We start from the raw sequence: 17,553 nt of genomic DNA, 5'->3' as shown, positions 1-17,553 counted from the left end.
GTTTAATTAGTACACAGTTCCTGTTTGAACTGATAGAAACTTTCGGGTAATAGATAGTGGTGATGGTAGCACAAAATTGTGAATGTAATTTACATCACTGAAGTATATATTTGAATGTGGATAAAAGGGGAAATTTTAGGTTGTATATATAAATATATACATATTTCTAGAATAAAAATTTTAAAAAACATTAAAATGTAGTATTATACAACATAGTGAACCTTGATGTAAACTATGGACTATAGCTAACAGCATAATGATAATATTATTTCATCAATTTTCAGAAAGGTGCCACTCTAATGCAGTGTTAATAATTTTTATGGAGAAGTGCACATGTGAGGGGGGCAGTAAATGAGAAATCTGTATTTTCTGCATGATTTTTATATAAATCTACTACATCAATAATAATTAAAAAACGTAAGCTGGGGAAACAGACTTGGCCCAGTGGTTAGGGCATCCGTCTACCACATGGGAGGTCCACAGTTCAAACCCCGGGCCTCCTTGATCCGTGTGGAGCTGGCCCATGTGCAGTGCTGATGCGCACAAGGAGTGTCCTGCCACGCAGGCGTTTCCCCCGTGTAGGGGAGCCCCACTCGCAAGGAGTGCACCCTGTAAGGAGAGCCGCCCAGAGTGAAAGAAAGTGCAGCCTGCCCAGGAATGGTGCCGCCCACACTTCCCGTGCAGCTGACTACAACAGAAGCGGACAAAGAAACAAGACGCAGCAAATAGACACAGAGAACAGACAACTGGGGCGGAGCGGGGGGGGGGGGGGGATTAAATAAATAAATAAATCTTTAAAAAAAAAAAAAGTAAGCTGGATAAAGAGGGAGTAAGGATATGAGAGGAGTAAGGGGGAATAAATGACTGCCAAAATCAATGAACTGAAGATCCCATTGGCCCTAAGAATTGCTTGAAGCGAGACACTGAGTTGAACATGCAAGAGTTGGTAGTCATAGTAGGATACTGAAACTGAGATAAAGATGGAGTCAGAGGTATTGGTAATGATGCACAGGCCCTCGATTGTGGAGCATGAACATAGGGGCAAATGCCTGAAGCAGGGCCATGAAGAAATTGAGGGAGAAAAGCAGGTCATACACCTAAGAACCAGGTTTGGGGAGAATCAAATGTGTGGTAACTGAAGTAAGAATTATGACTATAAGTATGTTGGTTAAAGTGATGATGATCCAGGAGGTAAAGTGTTTAAGAAACAGGTGGGGGGAATGGATGTGGCTCAAGCCATTGATCACCTGCTTCCCATATGGGAGGTCCTAGGTTCAGACTCCAATGCCTCCTAAAAACAAAAACAAAGCAACAAGCAAAACAAATTAAAAAGCCAACTCAGTGGAGTCGATGTGGCTCAGTGGTTGAATGTCAGCTTTTCACATAAGAGGTCCTGGGTTCAATCCCCAGCCTGGCACCTCAGAAAAACAAAACAAAACAAAAACCAACAAAACAGCAAAAACAACAAAAAACAGGTGGGGGGAGAGGGCTGTGACCTAAGGGTCAGAAGATGACCACAGCAATGTGGGTGATGAGGGCTGGCATTAAATACAAATGTGTATGATTTTAGGGAGGAGGGTGGGTGAATGGTTTGGAGTGGCAATGAGGATGAGGATGGACACCTTCCCCTCCCTCAGGCCAGTGGTAGGAGAAGTACGGGAATGTAAAGAGCAATTGATGAGGCCTGTACAGAGACAAAGTCCCCAGGTTTCAGATGGAAAAGAGATAAATGGAGAGCCCAGAGAGGAGCTGTGGACATAGGGGATTTTGCTGCTGACTGACCTTGCATACCAAAGGGGCAGGGAATTTGTTTTAGGGTCTAAAAAAGATGGACAATGGAGACAAGAAGTGCAAATTGTTTTCTTATTCAGTTCCCTTTCACTCTCTCTCTGTTTTCAGTTTTATTTGCATTTTTTCTAATCCATCTTTCCCTTTCCATCCTTCTTTCATCTTTGTGCATTACCTTGGTCTATGCTAACTTCTTCAATCCTATTTTTCATTAGAGGTCATTTTCCCCTATTTCCCTCCCCTATTATTATTCTTTATGCCTTTCGACCTTCCTATCTTTTCAAACTTTCCTTTAGATGAGGGCCATCTTTTCTTCTTAAGCTTTCCTCTTTTTCCTTCTTGATTTTTAATCTTACATCTTTGGTACATGAAAATGTCCCTTTCCTCACCTGAACTTTGACAGGCTCCATCCAGTGCTCCAGAGTGTCAGTGGTGATGTTCTCAGGTAGCATTACAGGATCACTGGGGAGGATTATACACAGTGGGGAACACACTGCACCTGAAGGGACAGAAAATTACAGTGGAAGCTGAAACTTACCCAGATCTCAGTCTTTTTCATCCTGGGATTCATAGCTTTGATTTTTAAGGGCAATTTCTTTTTACGCTATAGGTCACCACATTTTTAAGGTCATAGGCAGGACTGATATTCATCTACAGTGGACATGCAGAGATACTGCCATACTAATTGGTAAAGAGTCACTGCCCCAATTTCTCTCCCCTTGTTCCATTCGTCCCTCCACTGCATGCTCCAATATAGCTCCTCCTCTGAGATCCCTGTATTTCTACATGATCCAGTAATTAAAAGATCAACTCCTGGTCCTGTAGACCCACAAGATCCCTCTCCAACACTTTGGCCAGCCAAAGTCTATCCTGATTGGTTAGTGCCTGCTAAATACATTTGATATCATCCGGCTTATATAATCTCTTGGAAACTTATCATGGTAGCAACTACTACCTGAGAACTTTATTAACTAGGTAAAAAAGTGATCCAGAAATTATGAAGGCAGATTTATAAAGGCTGTTGTTACACTGATGATCATTTCTTGGCAGCCAAGAAACCTATGTGATTAAAAGGAAGCAGTTGAAAATCAGAAGCTTGGCCACATGTTAGCCTCTAGAAGCAAACTCTTGCTCTGTTTCCTTGAATGTGGGGTCCAAGTATCTTCTAAAATTCTATTCAAAGAATATACATTCTCAGGACCTCATTTTCTCATATATGGATTTGATGATCTTGACGTTTCTTTTCAGCTATCCTTATCTATGTTTTTCAGTAACTTATATAATAATTAAGAGTGCTACATCACTCTAAAGGACTCTAGATATTTGACTATATGATATTTTAATGCAGAAATCCTTTAAAGATCATGAACATGAAACACCATTCAGAGGCACAGTTTGAACATTCGCTACTCCATGCCTGACCACAAGATGACACAGGGCAAAGAGCAACCTGAACCATTGCAGAAACTAATGAGGTTTATTCTTTACCCTTATAACTGGCATTACACAAGTTAGAATGAGTTATAAAGATTTATTCTTTCCTGTGCAGCTCAAAAGTCAAGGGTAAATTGCATCTCTTTTTGAAGATGCTTAATCCCAACCAAGGCAAAGATGAATCCATACCACTATAAATCAGACCTGATCACAAATATCTCTAATTGAAACTTCTTAAATAATAAGTTGCCCACAAGCTCTGGAAACTAGTCCACTGTACAGAAAGAATGGCTGAAGTGCAATGCAAGTGAGTGCCATCTCTAATTATCCCTTCCAAGAACTCTTCACACCTGTAACAAGAGCAGAGAGCATGGAGAATCCCAGCATGTGGGTGGTACATGGCTAAACATTCCCACCTTTCCTCCTGGAACTATAGGTTCTGCCACAAATCTGTCTACTCTCAGGCCTGCAGCACAATGGATAACATGACCAAATATGAGGCAAATGGCTCTACAGCTGGACCAACTTTATACACACATGGAAGAGTAAAAAGAAAAAAGATTTTCCGTCAATTTCATTTTAACTGAAACAGTTAAGAGTCAACTTGCATTTCTATCCACTCCCCAGGGAGCACAGGGACTGTGGCTCAAGATCTAGCCAGGCCTAATAAAAGGATTAATGGGAACAAAATGCAATATTCCCTTCCCATCCTTACCAATCCCATATCCCTGTTCACACTTGTACTCCACGAAGTTCAGCTCTGAAGGCGGTGGTGGGCATTCCCCTTGCAAGTTCTCACACAACTTAAACTCCTTGGTCCACAGTCCCTCCTTGGTACAGAGGATGGGAAGCTGGAATAGCAAAGGTAAAAAACATCTCCATTATTGATTTGTTAATTCATTTGAGTGAGGGAAAGCATCGTCTAATTAAGTGGTAATGTTCTCTACCTTCTAGAACTTGGACTGAAAGACACTATTTAAACAGTAAACCATATTGTTATTGGCAAAAACAAAAACAAGCAGTCAAGAGGATCATTTGCTGTTTTGGTGTGAAGAAATCAGGAACAATTTTGTTATTGGTGAAATTTATAAACAATGTGTTTTTTGGCTATACAAATATGATGAGCTATCAACTGTAGTTCATGTATTCTGAGATATTTTTGGAATTTCCTCCCAGATGGTGTTGTTTTGCATTGATTCATCCACATTATACCACATTATCACACAAATGCCATTTTTGGCAAATGTCAGATTTTTTCAAGATGAATTTGATCCAGTAAAATCAATTCATAATTTTCCTGAAGGCGTTTTTTTTTTTTCCTTTCTGCTGAATGGATACATCTAGGAACATAGCTGCTTTTGATTTCATGAATGTTTCTACTTCCTTCCCCAAATGTATGCTGGTTTCAATAACTCTTGGCTGCAGACCTCCAACAGTCACAAAGTATATTATATCCAGAATGTAATGACTAGCACATACATCACAAAACCCAAGAAAGATTTCAGAATTACAAATAGCTCTCCTTTCATCTGACCAACTCCATTCTTTAACCCTTTAGTGCAAACAGATGTGTTTGGTTTCTCTGGGGTCTCATTTCTTGGCATATTCTTTTCACATCTGCCCTGCAGTGTTCACCTTGGAGGCTGGACACAGAGATAAAGACACATACCAAGAGAGCAGTCAAGCTCATTGATCTTTGCTAAGGAAGTCTACTTAACTTCCTATCTCATGTATGAATGTGGTCCTTGAAAAGATTTTAAAATAAAATTGATTTTAGTCACTTATCCACGATAAGACTGTGGTTTTCGTTTGGGAACTCTTGCGCAAAAATTCTAGGGAGAATGATAATCTGACAGAATTTTAGCTTTGCTGAGGAATTTGTGTTTCCATTCAGGACTCTGCTCTACTTAAAAATATAACGCCAGTGTCCTAGCCAAGTTAGATCAGTGGCCATGCATGGAAGATCACACAGCCAAATCAGAATCCCAGAATTCTTTGGAAAGTACCTAAGTACCTAACCCATTGGTTTCTTCTTATCCCTGAGGAAGTTCTGAACTCTGGAGAGAACATTGCAAAACAATGACATCTTCTTCATTCCCTATTGGATAATATCAACATTCCTGGTTGGAATCCCAACTTGCTAAAGTCTTGCCTGTTGGGATTCTTTCAGAGCATTTCTATTCCACATTCTTGGATTGACCATGGAGATTAGAGCACAGACTGATCCAAAACAAAGTTCAAGCAATCATACTTACCCTTTCACTTTCCTCGTTACAGTTGAGCACACACTGGCTGTTCAGCTCAAAGCCATTGGTACACTCATACATGCCTTCGAAGACAGGAGAAGGGGCTTCACATACCACTGGGATGCAGCTGCCTTGCTCCCAAATTCCATTCTCCAGGCACTGAATCTTCAGGAACTTGCTGTTAAGACATAAAACAAAACAACCCATCAGATTCCATCAAGGATGTCATGGGAGAAGACTGGATCCTCAGCAGTATGAGTTAAGTCTTAGCAAATAGGCAGGGACAGACGGTTCTTGTTAACCAAATCCCACCTCCCCAGCCTAAATTTCTAAGTCCTAGAGCTAAAATATTAATACTTATTTAGTAGCAGTAGTAGCAGAAGCTATTGTTTAGAAATATTTGATACATTATTCTTAAGAGAGTACAGGGTCTAGATATGAGTACAAGGTCTAGATTGTCTGTAGTTGCATTTTCTTTGAACTTTCCATCTGGGAGCAATCTCACTTCTAAGTGCACTAGGAAAGGCCAGGTAGGATGGAGTATAGAAACAGAGGATACTCACATACTTAGGCTACTACCCAAAAGTGCTTTGAGGATTATCATTGTTAATAAGGCAATACAACTGATGAAGTTGTCAATATTTCTTGGTTCCTCAGAGAGGGGAGAAGGTACAGCAATACAGATATTCTTTTAAAAGTGAGACTCTTAACCTGGCCTTCAGAAAGACAATACCTCCCTGAGATTACTACAACCATTTTGTTTGTAAATATACAGGTTCATTTTTTTCCTTGGAAAGCATTCATAGTTTCCATCAGATTCTCAAAGAGGACATAAAAATACTGCCCTGGAAGAACTATCCCTCCCTCTCACACACAGATATAGCCTTCAACCACAGGCACTGCAACTGAGGTGGACAGGATTCCAAACTTCTAATTCCTTATGATTAGAAGGTGCTTTCCATTTTGCTGTTTGACTGTATCCTCTTCAGATTCAAAATATTCCTGGTTACAAATAAGCTTGTGATTCTGAAATAAAAATAGTCCTTTTGCTATTGACCCCCTTTACTATGTGATAGCCTTAAATTGTCATATTCTAGGGTCATAATGCACTTTTTTATTTAAAAATGACCATCATCCCATGCATGCTGTCTTTTAACTGACTGCTTTATGTCTCCTTTGATCTTCCCCAGTATTCTAATTTTACACTAGTAAAACATTTACCCAATTGTTTTATAACTGTGTGAATGTCTGTCTTTCCTACTAGACTGGCAACTTCTTTAAAGCAGGGACTTTGTCTTATTCTTTTTTAACCCTCAGGAACTAAAATAATGTCTGGCTTATAGCAAGCATTAAATATTTACAAAATTATTTCATTTAACCTGAATTAGCTGTTTCTCAGGTACATTACAAAGTTTAGCAAATTGAATCATCATAAGATTTCAAATTAAGTAGTATCATTATTCTCACTTTACAGATAAAAGAAACACATTCAGAGATGTTAAACAACTTGTCCAAGATCTCACAGCACAGAATGCATTTGATTTCAGCTAAATTTTTTCAAAAATTTAATATTTTAATAGTTTAACAATTTAAAAATAGTATCTACTTACAAATAAGTGAGGAGTGTTTTATTCTTAGAAATAAGTGAGGGAATATGTCTTTTCAACCCATACTTTTATTCCTAGAAAAATTTAGGATAGAAAGCTGATTTTATTACTGGAATTCTTCAGCATCATAGTCTATGTGGACCATCTATTAACAATAAACAGCATTTTTGAGTTACATTTCAGCTGTGTGGCAAGGTACTTTATTTCATTGGATTCCTCAAACAACACTTACAGGCAAATACTATTAACCACATTTTAGATAAAATAAAATTGAGCCTGGCAGAGATTTAAAACTTGTTCAGATATCCTAGAATTTGGACCAAGGATATCAACCCATGTAGTCCTTTCCCTGTGTCAGGCTAGAATTGCTCATTTTATACTCTACAGCTCATTCTGATTAGTAACGGCTTCTCTAGCTTACTGAATATATCAAATGCCCCTTATCCTAATACCATATCCTTAAATATAGCAAAAAGATTCATTTTAAATTTTCGTATTTAGTAATAAATTATATATAGAAAACCAGACAAATCTAGCATATAACTAGAGGAATTTTTACATGTGACTACGCTAGAGTAATCATCACTCAGATCAAGAACATTTCTAGCCACCTCCCCAATCTCTCTCTGTGTTCCTTCCCAGTTAAAATCCACCACCTGCAACCTCCTCTCACTCCGGTTTTCATTGACATAGATTAGTTTTGCCTGTTCATGAACTTCATAAAATGAAGTCACTTGCTATGTAATCTTTAGTCTTTGGCTTCATTCCCTAAAGGAAGATGCCATTTGAAAGCCTTTTCAAATCTATATTCAATGAAGGATTTGCATTTCTTTATACTGTAACAAAACTCCTTTTTGTCCCTCTCCTAGATTGGATATTTTTCTCTTCCTTCACACTCTGGAGTTTATATCCTCCCAGGGATTCTCTTCTTTCTACCACCTCCCACAGATGAAATCCTTCCCCTACCGCTGCTGAATTGACATCCCCCAGCTGGAGAGAGCAGGCAATACCACTGACACCAGGGGAGAGGCAAGGCTGTAAAAAACCTTGCATGTCAGCATGGTTATAAAGGAAAACCCTGCTTGGCCAGGACTATAATATTTTTACTTCATGTGATATTTTTCTCTGAATTGGTTGGAACACTTCAACCATGGAAATAGCCCTCCCTTTTCTTGCCCAGAGTGAAGAAGCATTCAAGAATGTCGATTTCATATATTTCCTTGCCAGTTTAATAACCTCAGGGATGAGGGTAGACCGAAAAAACTTGGACGTGGAAGAGCAAGTTTGGGTATTCTGGGTGGTACCCAGACAACGTGACAGGCCCTGCACTGTGAACCACCAGTCTTCCAGGGAGAGAGACTGCTGGAAGGTATGGAGTTCCCACTGGTGCCTCTGAAAACCCAAGAGGCAGTAGTGAGGAGGCAGGGAGAGACTCCTGATTTCGCAGGCAGTCAGGGTTGCTTTCTAAGGAGGTGCCTATGCCTCTCTTAACCTCCGGCATTCTCCTTCCTCACAATTTCTTCTCCCTGCCGGCCGCCATGAACCGCAACTCTCTGTACACACAGCCCAGCTTCCGCATCTCCCTACTCAGCTCAAGGTCTTTAAGTCCCACCCTCAGACTTCGCACAGAGCATTTGATTGGCTCCGTTTCCCCACGGTCCAATAGGGAGGATCTTCTCATCTGGCTCCGTGAAGAGGCCTGTGGATTCCTGCTTATGACCGAAGTCTTGAGATGATACGCTATGTCTGGCACTTAAGTGCCATGGGTCAGTTCGATCCATTTTACTCCTGAAGGGAGTACGAGTATGGCAGGAATTTGGAGTAGCTTGGGTTCCTACCAGCTTTGGGAAATTTGGTTTCCACGTGGGGCCCTTGAAGGGGACTGAAGCCTGACTCTTGGGACGCGTCCTGCTCGTTTACTTAGCAATGGTAGGACTTTGACACCCCGAGTAGCTTCTGCTTTTGCAGTTATTCTAGTTTGGTGATGTTGAAGAGCAGACCTCTGACTCTTTTAAAATCATTAATGAAAACACTGGTTTACTTACAATGGTCCAACTCCACAAAAAGCATATGAATCAGAGCCAAGAGACTCTTTGACGTTATTAAGTGAAGAGGTTTGCACTTCAAAGAAAGATGGCATTGGATCCTCGGCCAAGGCAGACCGGCAAGCCCTTACCAGGACAGAAATTCCAAGACTTCTTTAATAGCCCCTTCCAAATATCTTTTACATGAAATGTTCTACTCTACTGTCCGTATTTTCTTCATCCCAGTTGGGTAAGGGATGCTAAAATTTCTCTTTTTTACAGGCAGGAAACTGCACTTTAGTAACTGAGTGGTAACTTGCCCAGTGCCACATAGCAAGCAAGTCATTAACAAATCAAGAATAGAATTCACAGTTTTTAAATCATAATGTAACATTCTACCTTTAGAACAGTGGTTTCCAAATGGCATCTATTAACCAGCCCCATCAGAATCATGTAGGAACATTTAAAAAATCTAGGTTGTCAGGCCTACTGAGACTGTAACCTAGGAATCCATATTTTTTAACTTACCCATTGTTTTTAGGTGTAGCTGGGTTGGCAAACTATTAAGATCAATGCTACCTTCCCACACTAGTAAAAATACATCATAGGTGCAGAAATCAGAGCGCAAGACTCACCCACCTAATAACCCTGACCAAAAGGCTGAATGTTTAACAAAGAACAGACAGGGCCACTATTACCAGACAATTCTGTAAATGGTACCATGAGGAGTTGGGGGCAACTTCTCCAGACAAATTGCCATGGTTTCAAAGTTAGAAGGTGCTTTTTTCCAATTTCTAGAACTTATGGTATCCACCTAGTGCTGAGAATCCAGCTGTGCTCTTTCTACTTCTTATATCATTGCCAAAAATAAAGATCTCATAATCGAAACTTGGCTGAAAGTTTGATTGATGTTGCTTGAGGCACACATGAGTCTACCCCATCCTTCTATCACCACTGCAGAGTTTGCAAAAGTAGTATTTATTTTCCATTGGAGAAAATAAAAGTATGATTTGTGGAGTCAAACAGAATTATGTCTTTGTAGATCAAGGGCATCTGATGTCTCCAATGGGTAGCCCCTCATTAATAATAGCAATAATAGGAAAACAATAAAATATTGATCATTCAAGTGCCAGATATTGTACAGAAGAATATATATTTTGATGATTTCCCCCCCAAAAAGAGGAATTATTATCTGAGTTGTTGATTCCCATATCTCTACACATACTCCTCTTAAATCATCCCAAGCTCAGTAAATGATACCACCACCAATGCTGTTGCTCAAACTTGAAACTTAGGAGACATTCTTGGTTCCACTCTCTCAATCTTACCCCTTTCCAAATTCTCATCCCATGCTAACACAGTCATTCAATCCATCAGCAAGACCTGTCAGTTTTACCTCCAAAATATCTCTTAAATCTGTCCCCATACCTCTGCAGCTCAAATGCCAGGAGTGTTATCCCCAGCCACCACCTCAAGTCACCCAACTGGACACCTCATTTCTACTCTAGACCCCCACCAACTCAGTGAGCAAGCACCAGAGTGACCTTTCATGAAATGTAAATAAATAAATTGATTGTGTCATTTCCCTGTTTAGAACATTTCAATTGCTTCCCATTGCACTAGAAATGAAATGTAAACTTCTTTCTTTAGCCTACAAGGTTCTGCATCATCTGGCCCTATGTCCTCTGACATCATTCTATGCCACGGCTGCCTCCTTTGATGCACTTCACCTGCCCTGGACTTCTCAGAATCCCAAACACCACCCAAGTGGTTTCCCACGTCGAGGACTTGGGCACCATTTTCTCTCTCCATGACGCTTTTCTTCTTCCTATTCTCCTGACTGGCTGCTTTTCTTCTTTCATAGCTAAGAATACTGCTCACTATTCCAGAGCATCCTTATTTCAATCCTCTAAAGTTTTATTAAATCCAAACACCTTTATTTCTTCCATAGAATGTATACTCTATTTTATTAGTTTTACCCATTTATTGTCAATTTCCTCCCACTGGAACATAAGTTTGATGAAGGCAAGATCTTATTTACTTATCTCCAGTTCCCAGCACAATGTATGGTACATTACATATTGGTTCAATGAATGTATAAATGTTTATTTATAGACAATGTAAGTAAGGTTTAGAGAAATAAAATAACTTGCCTGGGGTTATCTAACTAGTTAATGGAGAGCAGGGATTTGTATCAGGATCTGTCTGATGCCAATGCCTCAGTTATAAAATGGAAATATTCATATTCCTAGAAATGGAGTGGCAGGTAAGTTTTCTCTCCTTATGTAGCACATTTGTTTTGAGGAGCTCAAATCTTATCATACAGAATATCCGTAAAAAAGAGACTGGGAAATTGAGGCATTTATTAAGTGATTTGCCTGACATGTTATCAACTTTTAAACTGACAGTAGAAGAACAGCTCTTTACTCAGAGAGCATAGCCTAGCCCCTTACTACTCGAAGTATGGTCCCCAGAGCACAGCATCAGATTCACCTGAAAATTTATTAGAAGTACAGAATTTCAGTCCCAAATCCAGATTCAAGAATCAGCATTTTAACATGGTCCCCAAGTGATTCCTATGTTTATTCAAGCTTGAGAAACACTGATTTAGTGCATTTTTAAAGACATAACCCTCTACCCCACCCCCCAAAGAATCATCAGTACTTCCAAACTCCATGCCAGTTCTCCTTTTAACAAATTGCGGACTTGGTTTTTCAAGCCAATATCCTAAATGGGGAGCAGGCAGATTTCAGGCATGGCTAGTCCACAGTTGCTCATTCTTATTCTGTACATTCTAATACTAGGCCTCCAGATGTCCTGCCCCAGCCCTGATAACTACACAGGAAATAGCATCAGCAGGTTCATCTCACCAGACACATTGGTTTTGGCCTTCTATTGTGTCCTGACTCAAAAGAGTACCCCTTACAGAGTTGTCCCGCTAAAAGGAGTGCCTCTTAGTCAGAATGAACAACTTGCTAACTCGTAAAAGTATGTGTCCTATTCTACTTGTCTGCCCCACACCCCACTTCTCTCTGGACTTTCTATTGCTAAATCTTAGGTCTCCAGACTGGCATGTGCAGTTACACCCTACTCCTCTAGGTCTGCACACCTAAATTCAAATTTGAGGCTCCTCCATCTGTCACTGGCACTGCCTTAATGGCTCCCCCAACACCTGCACCACTATCACAGCCCTCCTTCCCAGCTTCTCCCACTTCAACTTTAACAGCCTTATCTTAATCTCTTTACCATGAATCTCTTGACCCATCTAATCTACTTTTCATACAGTTGATAGAGTTACTTTCCTTCCATATATGCTCATGCTACTCCTAGGTCTAAGAATATCTAAGGTTTCTCCAATGCATGAAATTTAAACCCAAACTCATACAACAGCTATTAACATTATTCCACAGAATTCCAATATAACCCTCATCAGTGTGTGCTTGAAGAACTGGTGCTTACACTAAAATGCAAAAGTAAACTGGGCCCGAAACATGGAAGCATTAAATGGGCACCTCTTGTTTGAACTCTCTTTTACCCTTCAATTATTTGTTCTTTCATACACTCATTCAATATTCATTGAGCACCTTGCACAAGTCCATGCATTATATGAGGTCCTGGAGTTGTAAAAACAAATATAAATAACGCAATAGGACCAGAAAACTGATGTATGGTCCGTCTCAAGAGGGGGCCAGCAGCACTGCTTGGGGACATGGAGGAAATCAGGAAAGGAATACTTTGAGGTTGGTTCACTTGGAAGAGAAAGAGGAGAAGGACATGCCAGGCAGAAGGAACAGTGCATGTAAGAACCCAAAGACGAGAAAGGTTAAATGTGTTTGAAAGCCTTGGCCAAGAGTGCAAATGGAGAAAGTATGCATATACATAGTACATGTGGAGGGGAAGAGGCTAGGTAGGGGAAGAGCGTGGGAAAGTCAGCTGGGACAAAATTCTGGGAGGAAGGGGTAACACACTGAGTTCAATTTCAGAGGGCACGTTTGCTCATTTACAAGAAATTCTTTGGCCATCTTCACAAAGTCCTCAGTTTAAGAATTACTCCAGGTATTGTTACAAACCTGTTTCTGGTCAGTCCAACTTACAGACAGGCATGATAGAAAGTTCTCACAGGTGTATTTATATGTACACCCATTCACCTGGAAATTCACTTAATCAACCACTGTATGTCACTGTTGTTCTTCCAGAGAGTGAAACTCTTTTTATGGGCCCTTGTCCAGAATCCAAACCCTGAGAAAACCTGAACCCACTGCTGAGCTATCAGAACTTCTGGAACGCTATGGCTTACCTAAGTGCTTTGGAATTTACACAGGTGAATCCTGCATTTGCTGTCCTCCTAACATCTGCATTGATCTGGTGCAGGCTGGAGTGAAGGGTCTAATTAACATTCTCCTTGCCAATTTTCTCTGACTGAATAGGAAGAATCACAAGCGGCAGTAGCCATAAGCCTTCTATATAGGGTGACTCCAAAAAGGAAGACATACGCTAGAGTGATTCAGCACTTTGGAATCAGGAGACTAATGTTTATGCTCCAGCTCTGACTTTTAATAATAAATTACTTCACCTCTCTGGTCCTAAATTTTCCTATCTGCAAAATGGGGATATTAATACCTTCCTTACAGGGTACCTAGGAGATTTTACAAGTGAATGTACATAAAGTATATAGTACAATGAATGGCACAAAGTACATACTCAACAAGCTGCAGAAATTACAAGCTGTGATGACCAAAACTTAACTCATCCCCTCTCACTCATCCCCTCTCTCACAGTTTGTCATACAAACAAGAACATACAGAGTGTGCTGGATATTAAGGGAACACTTAGTCTTCCCATCTCATTTCATTCTTCAGATTTCTATTCCACCTTCAGGAGACAGTTCATAAATCAGCTTGATCTGATCTGAAGCCATCGCTGGAGACCAGAGGCAAGGATGCAACCAAAATGCTTGCTCACCAAGTCGAAGGAGTTAGTGGGAACATGAGAAAGACAGTGGGGTAGGAAAAAGGAAAAAAAAAAAAGAGCATCAGGGAGAAAATGTATGGGTTAAAGAAAGTCATTTTGGCTTACAGATAGTAATCAAGCTTTTCCTCCTACTAGATGTTAACATGTATTTTTTCCTGATTAATAGAGAAATCAACAGGCAACATAAAATTGATAAAGGAAGACAGTTTTACAAAACGATGCTCCCTAGCTTGGGATTGAAGGCCATGGGGGAGTTTATGAGGTCAACAAGCGCCTTGTTTGAAGCGGAGGCCTGCATGCCAATCGCCGGAGCCCTGCAGGCCTCAAGTGGGGAGCTGGCCTGCACCCAGGTGCGTATTTGAGTGGCCAAGTCTTGGAGCAGAGGCTCAGTTGCTCTGATGCCAAAAGAGGCTGTAATAAATTAGCCTAAAGCTCACATTATCCTACAATGGCAAGAGAATTGAGGATTTCAAGGATAAACTTTGCATGTATTCACTATAAACACTAATTATAAAGCCAGACAAGATCTTAATGGAAAGAAAACAAATATCTATTTCTCATAGATGTTTGAGTGTACATGGAGATTATAGCGTGCCCTCCCCTGGCTCACCCTAGGAGCACATATGTATACATGTATATAGGTTTAGCCTCTATTCATGCATATACACTTACGATATTAGGATACAGAGCTTAAAAATTAGGTAGATTATTTCACAGATTTTTTTTTTTAATTACAAACCCAGAATACAATGTAAGGAGTTATGGCATTTGCCTAAAATGCACATTTCTATTACATTAGTCAAGTCTTTCGTTCCTTCCCATGGGACTTAAGCATTACCTCAGAGGTTCAAGCCAAGGTTTGAAAAGAACAAAAGAGACTAAAAATCAAGTTAACCTCTCCAGAACATGCTCCTCCTGGACCAGACTGTCCTTGTTTGCCCACCCTAATTTTGGAAGAATTTCTAGCTCTATCTTGCTGAGGATTTCATTTGTATTTCTTTTCCCCACTTCTACCTTTTTCCCTTTTCATGGTCTACTTGAAGCCACTGTGGCACTTAGACAACTGACTGAGCTGATGGTGGGATGAGATGAAACATACGAAGAATGTGTTAGGGCAGAGGAGTACATTTTAATACAAAATTTAAGAAACTCTCTGATTTACTGTGTGCTTCTTTGATAGGCAAGGGACATGTACTTTTTCCCCTCTGGGAACTGAAGACCTATACCTCCCACCTTGAATTCCAACTTTAGTTTTCCTGGTCTCTGTGTTGCTTTTCTGGAGCATGAATGGGAGAAAATAGCTACTGGTAAAAATGTAGCTCAGTGGTTAAGGGCTGGCTTCCCACATATTAGGTCTGTGATTCAATGCCCAGCCCCAGTACCATAAAAAAATTGTAGCTGAGTATATTCCTTGTTAAAGAAGACTAATACCCCAGGCAGCAACAGTCATTTGCAAAGGGCATTAACTTGCTGGAAATGATGGTGATGATGATGATGATGGTAAACAGCAGCAACATGTGCTTGACCTAAAGTTTAATATACCAAGAATGTGCTCAGTTGCTTACATCTATTATTTCACTTAATCCTCACAAACACCTGCGAGATAAATATTCTTATTATCTCCGTTTTATAGGTAAGAATAATGATGTTCAGCATGGATTAGTAAACTGCCCAAGATCAAAGAGCAAACAAATAGCAAAGCTGGGATGCAAATCGAGATCTTGCTAACCCTAAAACCTGTATTATAAACCAATAAACTAAGAGATGAATCTTGGGCTAAAAGCAAAATAAAACAAAACCAAAACCAAAAAACCTACTTCCTAGCAATTTGACTTAATTTTCTTCTTTAAGAAGTTTTAGGAAAGTACCTAATCTTTAAACTCACTTCTGGAAATACCAAAAATTTTCCCAGTATTGTATATTCAAGGGAGACCTACATCCTCTTGGTTGTGAATAGAGAGAAACTGACTGAAACCCATGGAGAGAAAAAGAATAAAATATTGTCTGCCCACTCAGACTAGAAGTTCTCCAAGTATTATGCTTACATTACACTAAGTATTTCCCACTAAAATCATGCCTCTGTAGCATTTGAGTTTATAATAAATTGCTGCTTATTTTCTTCTTCTATTTTTTTTTTCGGTGGTGCTACATTGTTATGTATCACTTCTTTCAATAGTATTATATCAAAATGTTGGATCTTCTCATTGATTCTATTGAGATAGAAAATAAGATAAAATATGGGCTTTTAGAGCTGGAAGTCACCCAAGATTTTCCCTGATTTTAAAGATGTGAAAAAAGAGTCCAAGGTAGATGAAGTGATTTGCCTGAGATCAAAAGTGATGCTGGCCAAGAGCTTAGGCTTTGGAATCAGAATGCTTTTAATCCCAACTTCACCATGTCCTGTCTGTATGAGTATGGGAAAGCTATTTAACCACTTTCTGCATCGCAATATTGTCATATATAATATGGGATAATAGAATATTCACGTGTACTATTATATTATAATATGGCATATTATACTATTATATACTATTAAATAATAGTATTTATTACTGTCATGAGAATAAATGCATTATGTATGTAATGTGCTTAGCACAGAGTGACAAATCATCATCACCATAGCCAACTATAATAGAGCCCACAGCTTATGCCTTTTAACTCTTTCCCACAGCAAATGGCCTCTCTCTGTGTATAAAGACAGTCCAGTACACACACCTAGCCGCTGCCCATCCTAGGCTCTCTACATCAAGAAGAGGAAGATTAGTAAAGACACTGCCAAACTTTTGTTAAACAGATTAGTCACAATGTGAAGTCTATTTATTGCAGTCTTGACCTAAATTTATTTTTATAGTACTTAAATAGATTTATGCTCTTTGGAAAAGCTGATAGATAGGATGGGCAACCCTCAGAAAGGATAGTTGTTTACAATTACCCCTGTGAAGATCTGACTGCTATAGCACCCTACAAATGGCATCTTGATGAATAGCTTCTAGGAAGAAAGACTGTCCAAGTGAAGATAGAAGCTGGAATAATTTAGAAGTTAAATTACTTATGGGCCCTAATGAGGTTAACCTAACCTTTACACATAAAGATAACACCTAATGAGAAAAAGGTAGCCATGGAACTGAAAGATAAGAGAGAATGTAATCTGGGCTTTTTGATAGAATATAGGTCAAACACATTTATTTCAGCTTGACTAGAAAGTCAGGTTAAGGAAACAATGAATGAGTGATTAATGATAATTGCATGGGTGAAGTAAATTGCATGAGATTAAAAAGAAAAGGGTTTGCATAGAGTTTGTTCTATTCAAGAGGTGAATAGGAGAGAATAGGAGAGAATGCCTGATACTACATAAACTTTACAGGGTTCAATTACTAAAATCTGTCCTATATAGTTTACTTCTTTATTTCATTTTTAAACTGTTTCTCCATTTATCCACAAAATTTAGAAAATACAAAAAGGGCAGAAAAAGAAAAATTATAT

General features: G+C 39.5%; 1 protein-coding gene across 1 annotated transcript in view; it reads right to left on the bottom strand.

Moving 5' to 3' along the window:
- Positions 1–17,553, bottom strand: part of PAPPA2 (pappalysin 2) — a 331,690-nt gene that overhangs the window by 68,131 nt on the left and 246,006 nt on the right. The window contains exons 17-19 of the mRNA XM_058310161.1: positions 5,478–5,646; positions 3,938–4,073; positions 2,178–2,287 (exon numbers count right to left, since the gene is read on the bottom strand). Of these exons, the coding sequence (XP_058166144.1) occupies positions 2,178–2,287; positions 3,938–4,073; positions 5,478–5,646 (415 nt within the window). The remainder of the gene's footprint in view (positions 1–2,177; positions 2,288–3,937; positions 4,074–5,477; positions 5,647–17,553) is intronic.

The sequence above is a fragment of the Dasypus novemcinctus genome, chromosome 13, assembly GCF_030445035.2.
Source record: "Dasypus novemcinctus isolate mDasNov1 chromosome 13, mDasNov1.1.hap2, whole genome shotgun sequence".
Taxonomy (NCBI): domain Eukaryota; kingdom Metazoa; phylum Chordata; class Mammalia; order Cingulata; family Dasypodidae; genus Dasypus; species Dasypus novemcinctus.
Note: the sequence above shows the minus strand (reverse complement) of the source record. Positions and strands in the feature narration are given on the sequence as shown.